The sequence below is a fragment of the Xenopus laevis genome, chromosome 3S (genome assembly GCF_017654675.1).
Source record: "Xenopus laevis strain J_2021 chromosome 3S, Xenopus_laevis_v10.1, whole genome shotgun sequence".
Lineage (NCBI taxonomy): Eukaryota > Metazoa > Chordata > Amphibia > Anura > Pipidae > Xenopus > Xenopus laevis.
In genome coordinates, this window is record NC_054376.1 from 5544691 (window position 1) to 5571071 (window position 26381).

General features: G+C 44.2%; 1 protein-coding gene across 13 annotated transcripts in view; it reads right to left on the reverse strand.

Moving 5' to 3' along the window:
• Positions 1–26381, reverse strand: part of cacna1c.S (calcium channel, voltage-dependent, L type, alpha 1C subunit S homeolog) — a 233288-nt gene that overhangs the window by 184170 nt on the left and 22737 nt on the right. For 11 of the 13 annotated variants that reach the window (XM_041587927.1, XM_041587924.1, XM_018254824.2 and 8 more), the window contains exon 1: positions 8618–9567. The exons of 1 other annotated variant lie outside the window; for it this stretch is intronic. In XM_041587927.1, the coding sequence (XP_041443861.1) occupies positions 8618–8666 (49 nt within the window). In that variant the 5' untranslated portion in view covers positions 8667–9567. Of the gene's footprint in view, positions 1–8617; positions 9569–26381 lie in introns of those variants that run through there. One more of the 13 variants, XM_041587922.1, reaches the window with a different exon arrangement.

Below are 26381 nucleotides of genomic sequence, written 5' to 3' on the forward strand. Positions count from 1 at the left end.
AGGGAGAGATGGTGTCTATAGTAACAGTGGATAATAGTCTCTGGGAAGGGAGTATGACTGTGGGATAGCAGGTATAGAAGGGAGAGATGGTGCCTATAGTAACAGTGGATAATAGTCTCTGGGAAGGGAGTGTGACTGTGGGATAGCAGGTATAGTAGGGAGAGATGGTACCTATAGTAACAGTGGATAATAGTCTCTTTGAAGGGAGTGTGACTGTGGGATAGCAGGTATAGTAGGGAGAGATGGTGCCTATAGTAGGATTATAACCTCAGTATAAACTGCAAGGGCCATTGTCAGCTCTTGATCATCTGCTTTGGGGGCCACAAAGCAACATGACATTATCTCTTTTTATCCATTTTCATATATATATATAGTACCTGCAATCAACACGTGGGCTAATCCTGCTCACTAAGGCTCTGAGTACTGCAGAACATAGAAGGTTCAGTCAATGCTATTAAATAGTAGAACTGATATTCTAAGCAACAATCGCTTTATCCTTCCTAATCTCTCTCGCAGCCATGCCATTATTTCTCTAACTCGCAGTTGTTAAGGTTTAACAACACGCTCCTCACCTCTTACTCGCAACAGAGACATTCACCTAATACCCCCCTGTGATGAATCATGACGAGTGTGCATGGAATCCTGGGTAACAACACGTAAAGGGGTCCGGTTTACCGTTTAAGTACGTACAACAGTATCTCAAAAGCTTTCATTCCCCTGTACTGTACAGGTGTGGGATCCATTATGCTGAAACCTTTTATCCAGGAAACTCCATATTACAGAAAAGAAATCTCTCATAGACTCTATTATTATCAATTTATCCAACTTTTTAAAAAATTATATCCTTTTTCTGTGTAATAATAAAACAGTAGATTGTACCTGATCCCAACTAAGATATAATTAATCCTTATTGGAGGCAAAACCAGCCTATTGGGTTTATTTAATGTTTAAATGATTTCTTAGTAAAATTAAGGTGTAAGGATCCAAATTATGGAATGATCCGTTATTCAGAAACCCCTAGATCCCGAGCATTCTGGATAACAGGTCCCATACCTGTACTATGCACGATTCAGCAGGAACGGCCTTTATATAATGTTTCATATTCAGATTCATGTTGCTCCCATCTGATTTTCAGTGCAAGAGTATAAATGAGTTTTTCAGCACAAAAATAACATTTAAACTGTGATGAAACACTGGGGTGGATAAAAGATAAGTTACCCAGCAACAAATCTCTTCTTCTACGGGTGACTAATCTCCCCGATCTGCCTTCCCGCCAGCTAGAATGTATATCGCCGGCGGGATGGCACTCAGATCGCTTTGGCTTTCCGGAAGAAAAGATTTAAGAAAAGTTTCTACTTGTTTTCCTAATTAGAAGAACATCAGCCTCTTTCTTTCTCCTGACAACTTCCTTGACTACTTGGTGGTCAGACTGGTCAGAAACTGACCAGCAGGTGGCGCTGTTGGAACAAAATTCATTCATATTAACAACACATGTATCCCTTAATATCTTGGAATAAAAAGAAAATAAATAATGAATGTAAATGACAAAAGGGCTTAGAATAGCCCTCTCATCAATTTTACATTCACTTATTTTAAAGGTTTACTTATCCTTTAAAGGGAAAGTAGACATAATATAAATGCTAAAAAACAATTCTTACTCAGCTGCTGCAGTCTATAAAGGTCAAGAAAGGGCCAAAAGATGCTGGAATATAGCCCCCAACTCAAAAGGGCACCCGAGTCAAAAATCCAAAGATATATTCCAAATCAATTCTCTCAAAGTTAAAAAGTCACTCTTTATTCAGCATAAATATTAAAAAGTAGGCTTACAGACCAATTGATACTCCGCTTTACGCGTTTCGCACCCACAGGCACTTATTCATAGGCATTACTGTTGTTACACTTGGTCACAAAATTTATACCCCAGGAAATCCCTCCCCAAACGTTAAAACCAATCACGTGCTGTTTCTTTTTTTTAAAGCAACATACACATCTCATCAATTTGGTCATATTAACATTGTTTTTCTGCCTATACTCTGTTATATCTCAAACCTATTCAATTAACATATTAGGATACCCAAATTCAAATAGACATTTAACTAGCAATCACTGCCTCATTAAGTTAGGTTCTCTATCCTGATATTATTATTTGTATATATCACATTATCTTAGTTGCCCCATATATCTCTACATCCACCTCATTATAAATATATCCAATTACATTATGATTTAAGTAAAACATGTTACATCAAACTCGTAGTTTAAACCAAATGGTAACCGAGTATGCAAATAAAAAATCCAAAACAGTTCTCTTTTTGCTAACAGCCCTGCCAGATTACCTATAAATGCTGCTCCTTGGAAGAAAAAGTAATAGTAATCCAGCTCTGCCCGGTAAGAAAGTTTCCCCCAGAGGGAGAAGCTATTTTAAAAGTAAAGAAGCAGGGAAAAGACTTGTTGAAGATCTACAACTTCCTTGGAGTAGTAGAACAACTCCACAGATACAAGGTGTGTAAATGTTCAGGGTTCAACCAGCCTCACTATTGGGAGAGGAGAATAGCCAGGACTGCTGTAGGGAGTCCATTGAATTTTAGACCTCTGGGGGGCTGACAGCAGCACCTGTAGCTTTAAACTGTGTATGGTATGGAGGTGTCTATATGATGGCTTATTTAGAGTGATTATATAGAAATGAGTCCTAATGTGATGAACACATCCGCTGATACAGCAGCTAAATTTTATTACTGAGCTGAATGACAAATGGATGTACATACAGGTATGGGATCCGTTCTCTGGAAACCCTTTATCCACAAAGCTCTGAAATTAAGGAAAGGCCGTCTCCCATAGACTCCATTTTATCCAAATATTTTTTTTTTAAAAAATGATTTCCTTTTTCTGTGTAATAATAAAACAGTCGCTTGTACTTGATCCCAACTAAGATATAATTAATCCTTATTGGAAGCAAAACCAGCCTATTGGGTTTATTTCATGTTTACATGATTTTCTAGTAGACTTGAGGTATGAAGATCCAAATTACAGAAAGATCCGTTATCCGGAAAACCCCAGGTCCCGAGCATTCTGGATAACCGATCCCATGTACCTGTACCAGTTCTATGCAACGTTGATTTCCTCAAGGATCAAGTACTAGGGTGTAGTTTAGGATTGCCCCTTTTCAAACCAGCCACATCTTGAAACTGCTGCATGAATACGTAGCAATTAATTCGGATACACGCTGCAGACTGCAACGGCTTCCAGCTGCTATTTTAACCCAAAAAAAACCTCAATAAAAATAATGGTATAATCTCGGATATAAGAACTGACACCATGCTGCTCTCCCCTCTAATCAGCAGTGACACAATCATTAGTATGAACAGCTCCATAGACTTCAATGAGACGTATCTCCTTGTGATTAGTCTTTGGGACAAAGTGTCGCTGATTAAAGAAGCTGCGGGGACGAAACCCCTTCCCCAACCCACATATGAGGCCAGTGCTGGATTCTTGAAAGCCCCCCTGCAGGATTAAAGTCCAATCAAAGGCAAAGCAACACCACACAGAAAATAAGGGTCACACATTTAAGATCTATTAAGCGGCCTAATGATTTGCTGTCAGCCCTGAGAGGCCGAGTTGGGCCGGACACTGATGCACATTGCCAGCTTCCATAATGAGAATTTAGATGTATCTATATAAGAATATGATAAAGGGCATTCTAGCCCCTTAGGGACAACCAAAGAATCATTACAGAACTGCACAGATGCATCTCTTCTCTAGAATGGAATTAGTGGGTATAGTAAGGCAAAATAACTGCAGCCTCCAGCTGAAGGGGATGCTGAGAGTTGTAGTTCTACAAGCCATATAGAACTGCAATTATTGCCCCCCCCATCAAACCTAAGGGACTTGTATTAAAGTTTGCCCCTGGTCTAGTAACCAATGGTAACCAATCAGAAAGTGGCATTTATAGGTAACCTGTTTGAAAGTCTACATCTGATAGGTCACTATGTTGTATATTTTGTGTTTTTGCTCTATTCCTCACAGCCACTATGGGCAACCCCTAGTTGGTTTGGAGTTCCCAGAAGATAAGTTCAAGGTCATATCATATACAGGGTCGGACTGGTGGGCTTAGGGCCCCGCCAGGGCTACTGCCCAAGGGTCCCCCTCCAGCCCCCGCTGCCGCTCTAGTGCACCGCATCACCGTGCCGGGTCTCTGCGTGTGTGCGCGGCACCACATCAGTGCGCACAGCGCATCGTTTATGCACATGCACAAAATGTTTATTTTTTCCACGACCCCGACAAAGAGGGGTCGCATAACACCAAGAAGCGGATCTGGCCCAGCGGGGCACACAAGAGCCAGGGGCCCATCGGATTTTTTCCCGGTGTCCTGCCGGCCCAGTCCGACACTGATCATATAAGTCAGCAGGGTCAGATCTAGGGGAGACAGCAGATTCACATACCTAGGACGTAACATGGACAGGGAGGTGGGCAAAATTTGGGGGTCTGGAAGGGAACGACCAGTACCTGTAGGTGAGGAGAACTGCCATTACCATAACCCTCCCAAAAATGATGTACTCAAATGATATACTGAAATATAGTTTCCTACTGTACAAGCTGTGTCCTGTCTTAGATGCTGCTCAGTACAGAGTCTGTGACAGTCACCCCACTATAATTCCAGGGGGTCACCCCATATCTCACCCTAACTGGCCTTCAGGCTGGACCCTTTAGCTCATAACAAGGTTATAGATATATAGAAACATTGGGGTGTCACCCTGCTATAGTTCCAGGGGTACCCAAGGTACAAATAAACACTCACCCCAAATCTCCCCCTAACTGACCTTCAGACTGGGCCCCCTTAGCTCATAACAAGGTTACAGATATATAGAAACATTGGGGTGTCCCCCTGCTATAGTTCCAGGGGTACCCAGGGTGCAAATAAACACTCACCCCAAATCTCCCCCTAACTGACCTTCAGACTGGGCCCCCTTAGCTCATAACAAGGTTACAGATATATAGAAACATTGGGGTGTCACCCTGCTATAGTTCCAGGGGTACCCAGGGTACAAATAATCACTCACCCCAAATCTCCCTCTAACTGACCTTCAGACTGGGCCCCCTTAGCTCATAACAAGGTTACAGATATATAGAAACATTGGGGTGCCACCCTGCTATAGTTTCAGGGGTACCCAGGGTACAAATAAGCACTCACCCCAAATTTCCACTTAACTGGCCTGCAGGCCTAGTAGCGGATGCTTCAGGTGATATCTCAGGGCTTGTAAAATAGTGAAACAATTAAGTTTCCATCTTGTAATGTAACTCCCTGTATATCCTTTCATTTCTCTAAAATGTGTGACAGGTCCCTACGGCAGGTACATCCTATTAAATGTTTGATGCCACTACAAATGGAGCTTAGCTGAATTTAGATCAGGGATGGGCAACTGGTGGTTTCACTGCTCCAGCACTTCAGTGTACATCGCTGCTCAATATGTTGGCGCTCTATAAATACACGTTAATAATAATAATAATAGTGTATGATCCTGGGAGTTATAGTTCAGTTACATTTTTAGCGTAATCAATTGACTAACAGTGGCCATACACGGGCAGTTAAAGCTGCCAGTATCAGTCCTTTAGACCAATTCGGCAACTTATCTGCCTGTGTATGGGGGCTTCCAACGGGTCTTCCCGATCGATATCTGGCCACGATATCGATCAGGAAGGTTTAATCTTTCTGCCCATTGCTCCTCGTTATAATCCGATCGTTTGTTCGGATTACCCCGATATAGCCCTGCCGTTGGTATATCTGCCAAACCAAATCAAAAGTCATGTGACTGTACAGCTCTGGACTGAACGTGCCAATTACTTTGTTCACGGGCGATAACATTTTATACATTTTTTTTGTTGTGAAATTGGAATATGCGAATGAGGGTTTGGTATTCAGCTGAATCTCATGTGAAGCATTGGATCAAAACTAAAAAAAAGAAATGATGGCTTTTCTGGATCTCTAGATCTCCTTGCATGCTGGGTGAGCTGACAATTCCATCGTTATTGAAGAGCTCTCTAGATTTGAGCTGCATGACTCCCCAGCAGGGAATCAGTCTACATTTCCTAATCTGGAAATCAACCAGGTTCCTCTGGATAATATTCTCCATGACTGCGGCAGGTCCTCCCCTCCTCAGCCCCCCTCCTTTGTTCCTACCCTCTTCCAAAACGCATATTACTTCAGTGAGGGAAAGAGTAATAAGCCTGGCATGGGGGGGGGTGTCTGTTCTTCTCGCTGCTCATCAGATTTATGTTAATGTTCTAAAGGGATCAAGTCAGCAATCTGTTTAATATAAGCAGCGTTAGTTAGCCCCCCCCTGGAGCCCCTCTGGATAGAGCCTCAGCCAGCCATTGCATGCGGTATTCCATTTCTTTGGCACAGCAAGGGTGGCAGGAACGTGCAGCATTCCTGAAGTTGCCACCATGCTAAATAGCACCCCTTTCCGGATGTGGTTGAACTACATTTCCCAGCACCCACTAGAAGCCAGCCATTGGAAATGTGCTGGGACCTGCAGTTCAACATCATCTTGGAGGACTGCCTGACCCTGAAGACGAATGCACTTGACTAGTCCCTATTCCGACTCACAGCCACACTAAAGCATTCTCTAGTTACAGGGCCTGGGGCAGACAGTGGCTTCCCAAACCTATAAATCTCAGGTTTCCACTGTAACCGTAACCAGCACCCTCTGTACAGGTTCCTCCAGCACACTGACGTTAGTAAATACATGCATGAGATAATTTACTACAGATGAGAGAAGTTCCCTAAGCCTAATGCACTACGGGGAAGCTGGTTCATCTAGTATCATGCACTGCAGAAGAGCTGGACCCCTACAGGAGAGTTGGGTCTCCTAGTATCATTTACTGCAGAAGAGCTGGACCACCTAAGGGTAGATACTACAGGAGAGTAGGTTCCCCTTGTACTATGTTCTGCAGAAGAGCTGGACCCCTACAGGAGAGTTGAGCCTCCAAGTATCATGGACTGCAGCTGAGCTGCTATAGGAGAATTAGCCCCCCTAGACCCATGCACTGCAGAAGAGCAGGACTCCTACAGGAGAGTTGGGCCTCTTAGTATCATGTACTGTAGATGAGCTGCTACAGTAGAATTAGGCCCCTGACCAACATGCACTGCAAAAGAGCAGGTCCCTAAAGGAGGGTTGACTCCCCCCTAGTGTCATGTACTGCAGAGGAGCTGAACCATCTAACAGTGGACACTACAGGAAAGTTGGTTCTCCAAATCCAATGTACTGCAGAAGAGAAGAGCTGGACTGCTACAGCGTTAGACCCCCTACTACCATGCACTGCAGACGAGCTGGACCACCTAACCAAGGGTACTACAAGAAAAATTGGATCCCCTAGTACCAAGTAGTACAGAAGAGTTGAACCACCTAGTATCATTCTCCACTGGTGAGTTGGACCTCAGAGTACCATACTATAGACAGGGGTGTAACTAGCACTCTTTGGTACCCCCCATACACTATAAAACTAAATGTGTCCTGCAATATTTTGTACCTCTCTGGTAATGATGGTCTACAGAACCAAAAAACGTGTCTTCAAGGAGCATTAAGTGCTCTGACACCATGAACTAGATGCACTACTGGAGTTGAAGATCCTATCATCATGCACTGCATGAGAGTTGGACTAAGTATCCCTTGACAAAATAGATGATGTCCTACAATATCATGTCCTAATAACATGGCCTACAGTACTGAGCAACTCTCTGTTGCCCATGAGGGTGACCAACTAGAACATTCTGCAGAGGTTTCAGGTCTCAGGAGGTACCAGCATCCTCATCTGTTGTTACCGAATAGCTAACATAGTATCAGTAAACATTATAACATTACAGTATTAATGGGAAAGTAGCCCTTAGCTGTACCACTCCAACAGTATTTAGGCCAAACCATCATTCCTACAGAAGAGAATGTTCTAAAACAGCGATCCCCAATCAGTGGCTAGTGAGCAACATGTTGCTCTCCGACCCCTTGAATGTTGCTCCCAGTGGCCTCCTAGCAGGTGTTTCTTTTTGAATTCTAAAGGAAAGCTTTAGTTGCATAAAAACCAGGTGTACTACCAAACAGAGCCCTTTGTAGGCTGCAAGTCCACATAGGGGCTACCATAGCCCTTATTTGGAAGACCCAGGAACTTTTTGCATTCTTATGTTCCTCTCGAACATTATTTTACACTTGAATTTGGCTCACAGATAAAAAAGTTTGGGGACCCCTGTTCTAAAATGTTAAAGTGCCCCACCACCAATGTCTAATTTGTCTCTAAGCCACCCAACGGGCTCAATAAGTAGAACCTCAGAAACACCCAAAAGAATCAGAGGTGCATTTAGGACACCTAAACCCCCTCTACCCCCAGTCAAAGGGAGATCTACCTCCTGAACATGCTAAATATATTCATCATGATGTTCTACTTCTAGGCCCTTCAACCGTCGCTAGGATTTAGATTGACAGCCACCCCCTATGGCCAGCAGGTCAATATCAACATGATGACATGGGCAATGACAGACATTGGTAGGACCTGTGGATCACAGTTAAGATGACGGCTACTTGTTGGAGCTGAACATTATAGGTGTAAATAGTGTAAGATTGTTCCTCACCTGGGTGGTCTCCCTCTGGAATGTACATCCTCTCGTTTTCATTGACCATTTACAAACATATATATATCTCTCAAAAAATAAAAGGTTCCAGATAAATCCTCAAGAGAAGGCCTTGTCCAAGCGTTGTGCCCACCCAGCAGAGAGGTCCAGTTCCAGAGGCAGTGGTCCAGAGATCAGGGCTGTGTCCAGTTGGATGAGGGGGAGGATTTGGCCAGTGCAGGGAAATTCTGTGCCCAGGGAAGCAGGCTGGTGCCCAGATAGAGGCTGGTGCCCAGATAGAGGCTGGTGCCCAGATAGGGGAGGTCTGGTCTCCAAGGAGCTTCTGTCTGAATGTTCTCAAATAAGAGGGGTGTAAGGTGTTTGTCTCCAATAATGAGGGGTCTCTAGTGTTATTGGGGAATTCTGTTTTCAGAAAAGGAAGGTTGGTGGGGTCTCCAATAATGGGGAGGGGGTTGTGTCCAGTGATGAGGAGCTGAGATAGCGCTGGTGATGTTTTCACTGAAGGGGGGCTCTGTCTCCACTGAAGAATGGGGGGCTCTCTCCAGGGATTGGGGGGATTTATCTCTCCAATAACAGAGAAATAGAGATGTGGATCCAGCGGCGGGTCGGTCTCTGGGGTGGGGGGGTCGGCCACTAATGATCAGTCAGAGGGGGGTCCAAGCTCTAATGATATGGGGTGTCTCTATCTCCCTCTTTCTTCCTTTAGTCTCGGGTTATTACCTGATCCCCATAATTGCATCAAACCCCCTCGTTTGGTCGGTGTCTCTGCTGCCTCCCTTAGCGGAGAAACTCTGCATCCTCGGCCAGTCCGAGCCCTGGGGGAACAGCTGCTCAGGCAGAGACGGAGGGGTCAGTGCGGCGGGGTCGGGGAGACATGATGATGCTGCTGCTCCGTATCCCGCACTGAGTGCTGTGCTGCTGCTGCTACTGGCAGGGATCTGATTCTGCAGAGGGAAGAGACTGAGAGACACCGCGGCTCAGCCCCCAACTCCCTCCTCCCCCAGCTCGACTGCTCCTGCTGATCCTGCTCCTGTTCTGCTCCTGCTCTTACTCCTGTTCCTGCTGCTGCTCCGAGTCTGCTCCTGTTCTGCTCCTGTGATGCTCCTGCTCTTACTCCTGTTCCTGCTGCTGCTCCTGCTCCGAGTCTGCTCCTGTTCTGCTCCTGTTCTGCTCCTGCTCTTACTCCTGTTCCTGCTGCTGCTCCTGCACCAAGTCTGCTCCTGTTCTGCTCCTGCTCTTACTCCTGTTCCTGCTGCTGCTCCTGCTCCTGTTCTGCTCCTGCTCCTGCTCCTGCTCCTGCTCTTACTCCTGTTCCTGCTGCTGCTCCGAGTCTGCTCCTGTTCTGCTCCTGCTCTTACTCCTGTTCCTGCTGCTGCTCCTGCTCCGAGTCTGCTCTTGTTCTGCTCCTGCTGCTGCTCCTACTCCTGTTCCTGCTGCTGCTCCGAGTCTGCTCCTGTTCTGCTCCTGTTCTGCTCCTGCTCTTACTCCTGTTCCTGCTGCTGCTCCGAGTCTGCTCCTGTTCTGCTCCTGCTCTTACTCCTGTTCCTGCTGCTGCTCCTGCTCTTACTCCTGTTCCTGCTCCTGCTCCGAGTCTGCTCCTGTTCTGCTCCTGTTCTTACTCCTGTTCCTGCTCCTGCTCCGAGTCTGCTCCTGTTCTGCTCCTGCTGCTACTCCTGTTCTGCTCCTGCTGCTGCTCCTGCTCTGCTCCTGCTTCTGTTCTGCTCCTGCTCCTGCTCCTGCTCTGCTACTGTTCTGCTCCTGCTCCCCCGGTCACTCAACGCTTTCAGATGCGCCGCCGTCGGGCAGAGAAGCGCAAAGGGACCAGGATTTTCGGCAACTGGGAAACATAAAGAGCCCCCCCATATCAACTTAAACCAGAATCGGGGTCTAAAACGAACACCCCTCCCCCTCCTCCCAAGGTTAAGCAATACAAGAATACTCTCCTCTTCTGCATCAAATCAGAAACATTAGAGAATTTAACATCCCTACTAATAATAGGTCATTCCAAGACCCCTTGTGATACAGCAATTCAGCACTTCTCTTACATGGTTAGGCAATATCAGGAGGATTTGCTTTCAATATAGGACAGGAGGGCCCCAAGGATGATTTTACCCCAATGCTTGTGTAATATTGGCACTGCCCCTGTCTTCATATCTGACCAAAGTGCAACCAGCTAGAGGGGGGCCATGAGGTATAGGGAGCACTAGGGGTCATTACAATCAATTGTTATAAAAAATATCTTATTTCCAAAATTACATGAGCTTGTTAACTTTTAATTACACCTCTACTTCCAAGGCTCACTGTGCCTTCTCTACATACACAAGTGCCTATACAAATACTCACATGCACAAGTTCCAGATTTCCATTGTCATCTCTTCCTACTACCAGGTGGCAGCAACTCCATTATCAGCGCTGTGTACTATACCTGCTATCCCACAGTCACACTCACTTCCCAGAGACTATTATCCCACTGTTACTATAGACACCATCTCTCCCTACTATACCTGCTATCCCACAGTCACACTCCCTTCCCAGAGACTATTATCCACTGTTACTATAGGCACCATCTCTCCCTACTATACCTGCTATCCCACAGTCACACTCCCTTCCCAGAGACTATTATCCACTGTTACTATAGACACCATCTCTCCCTACTATACCTGCTATCCCACAGTCACACTCACTTCCCAGAGGCTATTATCCCACTGTTACTATAGACACCATCTCTCCCTACTATACCTGCTATCCCACAGTCACACTCCCTTCCCAGAGACTATTATCCAACTGTTACTATAGCACCATCTCTCCCTACTAATACCTGCTATCCCACAGTCACACTCCTTCCCAGAGACTATTATCCACTGTTACTATAGACACATCTCTCCCTACTATACCTGCTATCCCACGTCACACTCCCTTCCCAGAGACTATTATCCACTGTTACTATAGCACCATCGTCTCCCTACTATACTGCTATCGCCACAGTCACACTCCCTTCCCAGAGACTATTATCCACTGTTACTATAGACACATCTCTCCCTACTATACCTGCTATCCCCACAGTCACACTCCCTTCCCAGAGACTATTATCCACTGTTACTATAGACACCATCTCTCCTACTATACCTGCTATCCCACAGTCACACTCCTTCCCAGGACTATTACCACTTTACTATAGACACCATCTCTCCCTACTATACCTGCTATCCAACAACAGTCACACTCCCTTCCCAGAAGACTATTATCCACTGTTACTATAGGCACCATCTCTCCCTACTATACCTGCTATCCCACAAGTCACACTCCCTTCCCAGAGACTATTATCCACTGTTACTATAGACACCATCTCTCCCTACTATACCTGCTATCCCACAGTCACACTCCCTTTCCAGAGACTATTATCCACTTTTACTATAGACACCATCTCTCCCTACTATACCTGCTATCCCACAGTCACACTCCCTTCCCCAGAGACTATTATCCACTGTTACTATAGGCACCATCTCTCCCTACTATACCTGCTATCCCACAGTCACACTCCCTTCCCAGAGACTATTATCCACTGTTACTATAGGCACCATCTCTCCCTACTATTCCTGCTATCCCACAGTCACACTCCCTTCCCAGAGACTATTATCCACTGTTACTATAGACACCATCTCTCCCTACTATACCTGCTATCCCACAGTCACACTCCCTTCCCAGAGACTATTATCCACTGTTACTATAGGCACCATCTCTCCCTACTATACCTGCTATCCCACAGTCACACTCCCTTCCCAGAGACTATTATCCACTGTTACTATAGGCACCATCTCTCCCTACTATACCTGCTATCCCACAGTCACACTCCCTTCCCAGAGACTATTATCCACTGTTACTATAGACACCATCTCTCCCTACTATACCTGCTATCCCACAGTCACACTCCCTTCCCAGAGACTATTATCCACTTTTACTATAGACACCATCTCTCCCTACTATACCTGCTATCCCACAGTCACACTCCCTTCCCAGAGACTATTATCCACTGTTACTATAGGCACCATCTTTCCCTACTATACCTGCTATCCCACAGTCACACTCCCTTCCCAGAGACTATTATCCACTGTTACTATAGACACCATCTCTCCCTACTATACCTGCTATCCCACAGTCACACTCCCTTCCCAGAGACTATTATCCACTGTTACTATAGGCACCATCTCTCCCTACTATACCTGCTATCCCACAGTCACACTCCCTTCCCAGAGACTATTATCCACTTTTACTATAGACACCATCTCTCCCCTACTATACCTGCTATCCCACAGGCACACTCCCTTCCCAGAGACTATTATCCACTGTTACTATAGGCACCATCTTTCCCTACTATACCTGCTATCCCACAGTCACACTCCCTTCCCAGAGACTATTATCCACTGTTACTATAGACACCATCTCTCCCTACTATACCTGCTATCCCACAGTCACACTCCCTTCCCAGAGACTATTATCCACTGTTACTATAGGCACCATCTCTCCCTACTATACCTGCTATCCCCACAGTCACACTCCCTTCCCAGAGACTATTATCCACTGTTACTATAGACACCATCTCTCCCTACTATACCTGCTATCCCACAGTCACACTCCCTTCCCAGAGACTATTATCCACTGTTACTATAGGCACCATCTCTCCCTACTATACCTGCTATCCCACAGTCACACTCCCTTCCCAGAGACTATTATCCACTTTTACTATAGACACCATCTCTCCCTCTCCCTACTATACCTGCTATCCCACAGTCACACTCCCTTCCCAGAGACTATTATCCACTGTTACTATAGGCACCATCTTTCCCTACTATACCTGCTATCCCACAGTCACACTCCCTTCCCAGAGACTATTATCCACTGTTACTATAGACACCATCTCTCCCTACTATACCTGCTATCCCACAGTCACACTCCCTTCCCAGAGACTATTATCCACTGTTACTATAGGCACCATCTCTCCCTACTATACCTGCTATCCCACAGTCACACTCCCTTCCCAGAGACTATTATCCCACTGTTACTATAGGCACCATCTTCCTATACTTATGGTTTCAATATATAATATAGTATGAACACATTGAGAATAACGGCATGAAGTGTATATAATACAAAGCTCAGATTTCCCCAGATATAAGTTATTTCCAGGGAACAGACTGTTATGCTGAGTTGTCTGAAGGAAGAGACTTTCATGGTGTTTATACAGAGTCGCGTGTCACAGTGCGAGGGAGATGGATTTCTATATACAGAATAAAGTCTTCAGTCGGGCCCTGCATTTAGTCAGATTATTTTGTTTGTTTATTCACAGGCCACATTTTGTATCACTGTAGAATTTCATTATACAGTGTTGCCTTTGGTGCGAAGCAGCGGTGGAACTAGAAGAAATTGGCCCTATTTTCAGGGCCCACATGTTTTGTACAGATTTATTTTATGTAGATTTCTTGGGAGCCCAAGGGGACCTCTGTACTGACATAGGACTAAAGATTTAAAGGAGGGTTATGTTAAAGGCTGTGACAGGGTACTGGGAGTTGTACTATTCAGTTTGTTGTGTGCTATGCTTTGAGTCAGAACCAGCAGTGCAGAGAACAGCAAAGGACAAAAATCCTGTTGGACTCGTTTTTTTTCACAGCAAGGCAGGATATGGAACATATTTTGGTACATTTGTTCCGTGATCTGAACACAGCAGTGTATACAAGGAGAGATCTAAGAGCCGCTAGGAAAAATGAGAGACAGGGGGATGCGCAGAAACCTTCGGGGTCTGTTTATTTTTAGGGAAAGTTTACATTAAGGTCTAGTGAGCGAGTAGAGTAGTGCATTATTTCAGGATGTGTTTGGCTTACAGCTCACTAAAGCATGTGCTAATATAATGAATAATGCACGCGCTGTTTATATTGTGCATGTGCCGAGCACACAAAGAGCTGCACCACATTCTAATAAGCCAAAAATTGTTTTATGCAGTGGCCAAACAACAGGGGAAGCAGGTCCTGCGGATTTACAGGTCTTCATTCCCACCTCTGACACATACAGAGGGTGATGGGACCCAGAAATATACTGTGCTACCTTGCTGGGTGCCCAGGGATGTAACATTATGCCCCCCGCCCATAATGTTATATACTGTATGATGTAGAGAGGGATATTCTGAGACAATTTGCATTTGGTTTTCATTTTTTATTATTTGTGGTTTTTGAGTTAGTTTGTTTTTTGTTCAGCAGCTCTCCAGTTTGTGGTATCAGCAGTCTGGTTGCTAGGGTCCTAATTACCCTAGTAACCATGCACTGATTTGAATAAGAGACTGGAAAATGAATAGGAGAGGCCTGGCTAGAAAGAGTGTTCCCTTAAACGGAACAGTAACACCAAAAAAAAAATTGGGTTTTAAAGGAAAGACAAGTGTTGCCCTGCACTGGTAAAACTGGTGTGTTTACTTCAGAAACACTACTATAGTTTATATAAACAAGCTGCTGTGTAGCCATGGGGGCAGCCATTCAAGCACAGGATACACAGTAGATAACAGATAAGTACTACTATAGTTTATATAAACAAGCTGCTGTGTAGCCATGGGGGCAGCCATTCAAGCACAGGAAACACAGTAGATAACAGATAAATACTACTATAGTTTATATAAACAAGCTGCTGTGTAGCCATGGGGGCAGCCATTCAAGCACAGGATACACAGTAGATAACAGATAAGTACTACTATAGTTTATATAAACAAGCTGCTGTGTAGCCATGGGGACAGCCATTCAAGCACAGGATACACAGTAGATAACAGATAAGTACTACTATAGTTTATATAAACATGCTGCTGTGTAGCCATGGGGGCAGCCATTCAAGCACAGGATACACAGTAGATAACAGATAAGTACTACTATAGTTTATATAAACAAGCTGCTGTGTAGCCATGGGGGCAGCCATTCAAGCACAGGATACACAGTAGATAACAAATAAGTACTACTATAGTTTATATAAACAAGCTGCTGTGTAGCCATGGGGGCAGCCATTCAAGCACAGGATACACAGTATATAATCTATTGCCAACACAATGCCTCCGTAGCTTTCCTTCTCCTTTAATGAGAACAAGGAAGTCTTACTTTTCCCATGACGGTATCCCTTTAATGTTGCATACCCAGATTTTGCTGAACCACAACACCCAGACCATGACCTATGATTCTGCTGCGGGATTTTTTGAGTTGTAGTAAAGCAACATCTGGGGACTTCAGGTCACGGAACAAGGGGTGTATGGTCTGCTGGTACCCGTAGGAAGTGGTTCTTCCTGTTGAAGAGCTGACACTGTGCCTTTTATATCACTTAGCAGGTTCTGTTCAGATCAGCACGGCGTTCCTTTTCTTGGCCGCCTGTTTCTTCCTTTGGGTTTTAAACTTTGTACGTTGTCTTTTCCCAGAGACAATACACATCTGTCCCACATTCTTTTGCTGCCGCCAACACTTTGGTGGGGGTCGGGAGGGTTCAGTAGGGGTCAGGAGGGGGTCGGTAGGGAGGGGTCGGCGTCCAATTCTGGCGTGCCAGCATCCAATTCACGTGCCGCATTAATTGGTCGCTAGGCTCGGAAAAAAGGGACACAAAGATTTGCTGCTCGGAGTGCGGCAACATTGTTTGACCACACCCATTTTGTGGCCACACCCCCTAATTACCATGTTCATTTAACAAAATTAGGCAGGTTATGAAAGCGTGAACCCATTTCTGTGGTTTTTATGTGTTATTACAGTTGTGCTAATGACGATGAATTGCCCTTTAAGCGGCAAGTTATCTAAAATTGTTACAATGGTTTCTTTGCTTATCTTAATTTGTTACAAATGTATCGAAGTGCACCTGCCACATACTGTTTTCTGGGCTCTGTGCCAAAAGCCAATTACGTTTTAGAAACTTTGTATATTTTTCTGGCTGTTCAGTGCAGGAAAAAAGAGAAAAAGAAAGTCGGGACATTTCAGTAACAATCCAAGACTGCCGGCTGAACTGTTAAAATCGGGACTGTCACAACTGCTCACAATCACCCCATTTGACCTTGTCCTACTTCTCCTTTTTAAAGGACAAGAAAAGCCAATGCTTTAGCAACCAATTAGTTATGCAAATCAGACCCTCCACCCAAACTTGAATCATAATTTTTTTGTAACGGGGAGGTCCAAAACTCCAATGTTTGGCTACCTTCCCTGGACTGCTTGTAAGGTGGAGTACAAAACACCCTTCTCCACCTGTCATTGCTCCACATACTGCAGAATGCTCACATAGACCTCAGTGCAAAGAAACTCCCTTAAACATTTGGGTGCTGCGACCCACCAGCCATTGCTTCATGTGTGTTCAGTAGGGTGCTTCTTGTCATTCAGTAGTATTCAAAGTAGGGATGCACCGAATCCACTATTTTGGATTTGGCCGAACCCCTGAATCCTTCACGAAAGATTCGTCCGAATAAGAACTGAATCCAAATCCTAATTTGCATATGCAATTTGGGTATGGGAAGGAAAACATTTTTTACTTCCTTGTTTTGGGACAAAAGTCACGTGGTTTTTAAATTAGGATTCAGATTCAGTTCGGACGGGCAGAAGGATTCGGCCAAATCCGAATCCTGCTGAAAAAGTTAGAATTCAGCTGAAAAAGTCGGAATTCCTCCCGAATCTTGGACCAAATCCACGGAGTTCGGTGCATCCCTAATTCAAAGCAGTGTGAGGCAGAAAGGGGTGATTTGTCCCCCTGTTGTTCTCCACCTGAGGTCAGAGGATGACTAAATACCCCTGAGTAAGATAATCAAGCATTTCTGGACTATTTATAAGACTGTTACACAGGAGCTTCATGCCCTTTAATTATTCTGCTCCTCCAGCTTTTCCTTCTCTATTCTCACGCAGTTTTATAGTTTTGCTCTCTCCTTTCTACTATTACCCCTGTGTATCTGGAGCTCACTTTTACTGTAACCTTTCTGGGGATAATAACTATCTACAGCTCGGGGCCGCAGGACCGAGTTTACCCCTGAAATACCAGATTAGAGGAGAAAAGCTGGGCTACACTCTTTTACCTGCGGCAAGGAAGGGGAGTGCAAGTCAGGCAGGATTGGGCGGAGTCGAACAGGGAGTGGGCAGGGTGGAGGCGGGACATGGGTGGATGGAGGCGGGTTGGGAAGTGAGAGGATGGGGATTGGCCCCTCTGAACATTTTTTTGCAGGGGGCCCAGCGCACTCTAGTTACACCACTGACAGTCACCCTCCTCCTCCTCTGTAGTCAAAATTAGATTGTAAGTAGAGATGCACCGAATCCAGGATTGGGTTCGAGATTCGGCCTTTTTTAGCAGGATTTGGCCGAATCGTTGTGTCTGGCTGAACTGATTCCAGCCAGATTTGTGAAAGATTCGGCCGAATCCCGAACCGAATCCGAATTTGCATATGTAAGGAAATCACGTGACTTTTCATCACAAAACAAGGAAGTGAAAAAAAAATTTCACACTTTTTCCTTTCCCACCCCTAATTTGCATATGCAAATTAGGATTCGGTCAGTTCAGGAGTCAATTACCCTGTATATTATTTAGCGCAAGAGGAAATACAGAAAGAACATACAAACTCCTTACAGAGAGGCCGCTGGCTGGAATTGAACTTGGAACCCCATAGGCTGCACAAGAGCAGTGTTACCCACTGTTACCCACCAGGCTGCCCAAGCTGAGACCCATTAGTCACACTATATAATAACACACACAAAAAGAAAAAATCAGGGGAATAAATCATTCCGTCAACGCTTGTTTGTTTCATTTTTATAAAGATCCGCGGGATATTTTGACAATTTTTAAGAGAAAAGTTAATAAATATTGGATTGTAGCCTTTCCCCCAACCTGGCGCCTCTGGAAGCCGAGAGGTTAATTGCCATGGTGTAGGTTTGTAATGCTGACATGAATTAATAGAGCTTGGAGAGTGCGGCGTTGCCTTTGTTTGATGCCTTGCCAGGTGCTCACTTACTGAAATCTCAGCAGCCTTAGGGAAAAGTCCTTTTAATTCCACAAAGTGATAGAAAGCTCACAAGACAGTCAAGTCAATCTCTCTTAAAAACTGTCACTTATGTGTGTGTGTCTGTATGTCTGTGTGTATATGTGTGTCTGTAAGTGTATATGTGTGTATGTCTGTGTGTGTGTGTATATGTGTGTGTGTGTATATGTGTGTGTGTGTGTGTCTGTATGTATATTGTGTGTGTCTGTCTGTCTGTATGTCTGTGTGTGTGTGTGTCTGTATGTCTGTGTGTGTGTGTGTGTGTGTGTCTGTATGTGTATATGTGTGTATGTCTGTGTGTGTGTGTGTCTGTATGTGTATTGTGTGTGTCTGTCTGTCTGTATGTCTGTGTGTGTGTCTGTATGTCTGTGTGTGTGTCTGTATGTCTGTGTGTGTGTCTGTATGTCTGTGTGTGTCTGTGTCTCTATGTGTATATGTGTGTCTCTGTCTGTATGTCTGTGTGTGTGTGTGTGTGTGTGTGTGTGTGTCTGTATGTCTGTGTGAGTATGTCTGTATGTGTATGTGTGTGTATGTGTGTGTGTCTGTATGTGTGTGTGTGTGTGTCTGTATGTGTATATGTGTGTGTCTGTCTGTATGTCTGTGTGTGTGTGTGTGTGTCTGTATGTCTGTGTGAGTATGTCTGTATGTGTATATGTGTGTATGTCTGTGTGTGTCTGTATGTCTGTGTGTGTTTGTGTGTGTATGTGTGTATGTCTGTGTGTTTGTGTAAGTGTGTGTGTCTGTATGTCTGTATGTCTGTGTGTGTATGTGTCTGTATGTCTGTGTGTGTGTGTGTGTGTGTCTGTCTGTGTGTATGTGTGTGTCTGTATGTCTGTGTGTGTATACGTGTATATGTGTGTGTGTATGTGTGTATGTCTGTGTGTGTCTGTCTGTGTGTATGTGTGTGTCTGTATGTTTGTGTGTGTATGTGTGTATGTGTGTGTGTGTGTGTGTGTCTGTATATGTGTGTGTCCTGGATTATAGAGTGTGTGGGGAATTTTCCAAATCCTCTTAATGGTGAAACAGAGAAAGCCTGTTTATAAGAGGAGAGAATTAAATTGTTGTGTTTATTTCCCACTCTAAAAGTATTTTTGTTTTTTTTGCTACCGAGCGACTTTTCCGAATGGCCCCCGTCGACTGATCCCGCAGCTCGGCTGAAATTGAACAAATAATCTGTTTTTATTAATTTCCTGCAGGAAAAAAACCCCCAAATCTGTGCGGGAGGAGAGGAATCAGCCACTGAGTGAAATGGGTTTTCTTTAAGTTTGTAATCCCCCCCCCCCCACACACACAAACACTATTCCACTCATGGCCCAAGCAGGGGGATTCTCTTAGTGGAGAAATTGCTCTCATGTATTATAAGGGCTAATGTACCCCCTACTGTAACTGATAAGGATATTAGAAGTCACTGAGGGGTTGTTCTGTGACCATATAAAGGCACAAGGCTGCAGGCTGAGTTATACAGGGAACTCTGAGTATCACTCATGTATTATAAGGGATAATGTACCCCTACTGTAAATGATAAGGATATTAGAAGTCACTGAGGGGTTGTTCTGTGACCATATAAAGGCACAAGGCTGCAGGCTGAGTTATACAGGGAACTCTGAGTATCACTCATGTATTATAAGGGATAATGTACCCCCTACTGTAAATGATAAGGATAATAGAAGTCACAGAGGGGTTGTTCTGTGACCATATAAAGGCACAAGGCTGCAGGCTGAGTTATACAGGGAACTCTGAGTATCACTCATGTATTATAAGGGATAATGTACCCCTACTGTAAATGATAAGGATATTAGAAGTCACTGAGGGATTGTTCTGTGACCATATAAAGGCACAAGGCTGCACGCTGAGTTATACAGGGAACTCTGAGTATCACTCATGTATTATAAGGGATAATGTACCCCCTACTGTAAATGATAAGGATATTAGAAGTCACTGAGGGGTTGTTCTGTGACCATATAAAGGCACAAGGCTGCAGGCTGAGTTATACAGGGAACTCTGAGTATCACTCATGTATTATAAGGGATAATGTACTTTCTACTGTAAATAGTAAGGTTATTACAACTCACTGAGGGGTTGTTCTACCCGCACTCCATGGGGGTAACAGTAATGTTTTGTTTTTTTTAATTTCCCCCTGCCAGCACTAGGCCACTCACAGTGGGAGGGAGTATGAGTGGCCGTGTCAGAGTCTGAGGAAGTTGCAGCATTCGCTCATTAATCCATTTATCACGCGTGTCCCAACATGACTGCTCACATCTGGGGTTCCTTCCCGGTGCGGGTGGCCTATCGCTGGCAGGGGGCAATTTTTTAAATTAAACTATCGTTACCCCCAACCGGACCGCACAACTTTGGTTGGGGACAATATATTTAGCCAACAGATGCCCTTTAAGGATTTATCTCTTATGATGCTGAACTACAACTCCCAGCATGATTTAACCACTGATAATATATAAATCCACCTTATAACTTGTTTCAGCACTGGGGACTTTGTTGTCACAAGCCATTCCTCTCTGCCTGTCCAGTGGCCCCATTATATTCCATAATTTCTGTTACTCCCCCCTCTTTATTTTTCCATTCTTCTTTCTCTTTTCACTTTATTATGGATTTTGGTTTCATTGCCTCATAGATCTATGTCTTGTATGATGGATTTCAGAGTATTTGTTGACTTTTGTATAAACGCCATATCATTTCTCAGTGGATCCCAGTCTATATTCCCTCTCGTTATTTATGGGATAAGATAATAGAATTGATTTTTGCCATGTCTTTCTATAAATGCCCACTTTGCCCTGTCCTACAGAAAAACATTACCTATTTATGGACCCTGCCCTTATTGTTATCATTATTGAAGTTTCTCTGCCCTCACAGACCATTATATTACTATTTCTTGGATCAGCAGAAATTACATTAATCTTAATTGACTTGACACAGCTTCCCATTAAAGGTGACGTTCACACACATACATCATTAACTAGAAAACAGTGTATATTTGCATTTGGTCTTTATTTTCTGTCCCATATACTGTCAGTTGTCAACAGCTGACCATGTCCAACTGCAGCTACACTGGTTTTCAGAGACAGTTGCAGTGGCACAATAATCCCCGCTGGAAGCAGCAGTCCTGCTCTGCTTTATGGGAGCTGAGATTCTAGCTATCTGTATAACAGAACATTCTGTCCCAGTGGCTGCACAGATCCTATCTGATCCCCATTGTAAGCAGCAGTCCTGCTCTGCTTTATGGGAGCTGAGATTCTAGCTATCTGTATAACAGAACATTCTGTCCCAGTGGCTGCACAGATCCTATCTGATCCCCATTGGAAGCAGCAGTCCTGTCCTGCTTTATGGCAGCTGAGATTCTAGCTATCTGTATAACAGAGCATTCTGTCCCAGTGGCTGCACAGATCCTATCTGATCCCCATTGTAAGCAACAGTCCTGCCCTGCTTTATGGCAGCTGAGATTCTAGCTATCTGTATAACAGAGCATTCTGTCCCAGTGGCTGCACAGATCCCTATCTGATCCCCGTTATAAGCTGCAGTCCTGCCCTGCTTTATGGCAGCTGAGATTCTGCCAGTGGCTGCACAGATCCTATCTGATCCCCATTGTAAGCAACAGTCCTGTCCTGCTTTATGGCAGCTGAGATTCTAGCTATCTGTATAACAGAACATTCTGTCCCAGTGGCTGCACAGATCCTATCTGATCCCCATTGTAAGCAGCAGTCCTGTCCTGCTTTATGGCAGCTGAGATTCTAGCTATCTGTATAACAGAACATTCTGTCCCAGTGGCTGCACAGGTCCTATCTGATCCCCATTGGAAGCAGCAGTCCCAAAGACAAATTCAGCTTCTGGTGCTCAATACCACACATTTACTCATTTCCATTAAATGCATAAGTGGTCAAATAGTTGCACAGACCGCAGACTGGTCTAGGACTTTATTAGTTGGGAGCTGGAAAATTGTCTTTGATCCTTTTTGCCAGAACGTCTGGCTCATGACTATTATATACATACAGAGTGACATTATCCTTAACCACATAACCAGCATTGCACATATGGGACAGGTTCCAGGCCTTGCCCGCTAGTTGTTATTGCATGGGGGCCCCAATTTAGGGGCTGAATCACTATAGGCAATGTAAGCTTCGTTTTTATAAAAGTTTTATAACTGTATTCTATTGGCTCTGCTCTGCTGGACTTTTCTAGTTCTGAACACCTAAAAAGCACTATATCCCCATTGTGATGTTTAATCACAGTCATATTGGCATGCAGATATTGCCCAGTAATCTCAATGCCTTGGAAAACTAGACTAGCATCATTTGGCTTAAGGGACAGTGTTCTGGTAGGTTAGCTTCCCCTTTAACCAGGTGCTTATTAAAAGCAATGCAAGAGTGATCTCAGCACCGCACTGTGCATTTTTTAGCTGCAGAGAGGGAAATCTGGCCATTTCAATACATTATATTGGAATTGCCAAGGTCATACAAAGCCGATTCCGAAATTCAAAGCAATTGGATCCACTTAACGGGCTGTGACACGGAAATGACTGTAATGGGAACAAACAGGCCTGAAATGAATGAGAGTCATTTAAGTACAGTTACAACACAGTCGCCCAGGATCTGTAATTCCTTATGGCGGGCTTCATTCATCTGCTGGGGGCTCTTTAAGGAATGTCCAACTTAAAATCAATATTTAGAGGTAATGAAATAAAGGGAAATATGTTTCTAATGGTCAAGAAGGCAGATAAACCTCACAACATTCATAACATTTGTAAATATCTTCCTGTTGTAGCCAACTTTCATGGAAGTAGGACCCAGGGCCACATATTTTATAAAAAAAAAAATAACTAAACCATAGCATGACTTTTTAGCTGAACTTAGGAACCTCCAACAACCTGATCATGTGTATCTGCTGCTATAAGCATTAACTCTCCTTTTATACCTGCTATCCCACAGCCCCAGTCACTTCCCAGAGACTATTATCCACTGTTACTATAGACACCATCTCTCCCTACTATACCTGCTATCCCACAGTCACACTCCCTTCCCAGAGACTATTATCCACTGTTACTATAGACACCATCTCTCCCTACTATACCTGCTATCCCACAGTCACACTCCCTTCCCAGAGACTATTATCCACTGTTACTATAGGCACCATCTCTCCCTACTATACCTGCTATCCCACAGTCACACTCCCTTCCCAGAGACTATTATCCACTGTTACTATAGACACCATCTCTCCCTACTATACCTGCTATCCCACAGTCACACTCCCTTCCCAGAGACTATTATCCACTGTTACTATAGGCACCATCTCTCCCTACTATACCTGCTATCCCACAGTCACACTCCCTTCCCAGAGACTATTATCCACTGTTACTATAGACACCATCTCTCCCTACTATACCTGCTATCCCACAGTCACACTCCCTTCCCAGAGACTATTATCCACTGTTACTATAGGCACCATCTCTCCCTACTATACCTGCTATCCCACAGTCACACTCCCTTCCCAGAGACTATTATCCACTGTTACTATAGGCACCATCTCTCCCTACTATACCTGCTATCCCACAGTCACACTCCCTTCCCAGAGACTATTATCCACTGTTACTATAGACACCATCTCTCCCTACTATACCTGCTATCCCACAGTCACACTCCCTTCCCAGAGACTATTATCCACTGTTACTATAGACACCATCTCTCCCTACTATACCTGCTATCCCACAGTCACACTCCCTTCCCAGAGACTATTATCCACTGTTACTATAGGCACCATCTCTCCCTACTATACCTGCTATCCCACAGTCACACTCCCTTCCCAGAGACTATTATCCACTGTTACTATAGACACCATCTCTCCCTACTATACCTGCTACCCCACAGTCACTGTCCCACCCACAGCTGGTGACTACATGACCCTACTATAATGCTTTTAGGATCTCATACCTTGAACCCCTTTATATTCAAAATATAATCTAAACACACAGATGCTGATGGAAATGTTGTTCTTTATACACTCCATGTTGAATGGATAACAAATGACAGCAGTTAGAATCAGGGCTATGGCAGTGCTGGGGGGAAGAGGTGGGTGGATTTAGCCAGGGAAGGGTCTCTACATTTAATAGAGATAATGAAGACGTTTCTCCTGCCATGTTCCCAGTGAGTAGGCAGCAGGCAGATCACTGGTGTAAATGTGCTCATCTCTAACCCTCCCACACATTGATCACAAGCAGCTGTGCATGAGCTGATTATACATGAACCAACGGTCAAGAACAGGGGGGAATGAAGCTCAGCATCCCCAGTGCTGCTAATAACAGGCAGCCCATAATTACACCCAGCTCTCCCAAGAACAAGAAAAGTAACAAGCAAAAGACTCTGAGATGAACACAAAGCCCCTCTTGCCTCATTGAGTTGATATGAAAGAGATAGGCCCCTTTACTGGCAGTTTTTGGGCCAATAATATTAGCTGCAACTGCAAGAACATCAACTGACCTCACGTGGTCTGCAACATACAGTCACCAGAATAAACATTCTTCAACATTTTATTGAATTCCATGTTAAAACGGAAAAGAGTAACTCATGCAAAAAATAAAATCATACGCTGTATATTTTCAATTAAAACAATGGGCACATTTCATGTCCCACAGGACCCCTGCTTCAATCCCCCTATGTTAATCACTGATATATACTGAATTTCTTTTCATTAATATTTATAGATCTCTACCCCAACCCTCAATATACTTTCATACTCCTCTGTGTTGTTATCCCTTCTTGTTCTGTTTCTATAAATCCCTCTTTCAATGCCCTTCTTTATTTCCATACAGACTCCCCCTGTATTATTTCTCATCACACTCAGCCTTACTCTACTATTTCTCTGTGTTGTCATACAGAGTCTGTTAATACTCTTCCCCTTTATTCTAGTTTTCATCACCAAACATCCTCCCTATTTGCTCTTCTTGATTGGCCTCTATTATTTCCTTCATTGCTCTGCAGTCTGTACTGTTTATTGGCATTCAGCAGGGTTGCCCAGACTTTGTCACCTTGGGATCTACTCTTGCCACCTGATGTCCATCATGAGATCTACCTTAAGAATTCATAGCAGGGTGGCACAGAGGCAATTCCATGTAAATACTCTAAATGCCCCCAATACCCCAATTCACCAAAATGCGTTGAAGTCAATGGACAAAATTTTTTTTTTTAATGATCAAAATAGACCATGATCAACATCTTGGTCACCCTTCCTAGTTTTCATCATACAGCCTCATTTTATACTTTTCTTTACTGGCATACAGCCTCCATTTATACTCTTCGTCATTGCCTTACAGCCTCTTCATAATTTCTTCTTTATATCACTATACAGCCCCTCTGTACCCACCATCATCATCTACAACCTTCCACTTCTTTTGTTTACGCTACTGACTCTATAGCTTCTCTTCATTGTCCTATGACCCTCTTTTATACTATTCTTCATTACTAGGGTGAATTTGAGCCATTTAGTTTCGCCAAAAATTTGCCGCTGGCGAATTGTCGCCGATGCCCATTAAAGTGTATGGGCTAGGGATGCACCGAATCCAGGATTCGGTTCGGGATTCGGCCAGGATTCGGATTTGGCCGAATACTTCTGCCTGGCCGAACCGAATCCGAATCCTAATTTGCATATGCAAATTAGGGGCGGGGAGGGAAATTGCGTGACGTTTTGTCACAAAACAAGGAAGTAAAAAATGTTTTCCCCTTCCCACCCCTAATTTACATATGCAAATTA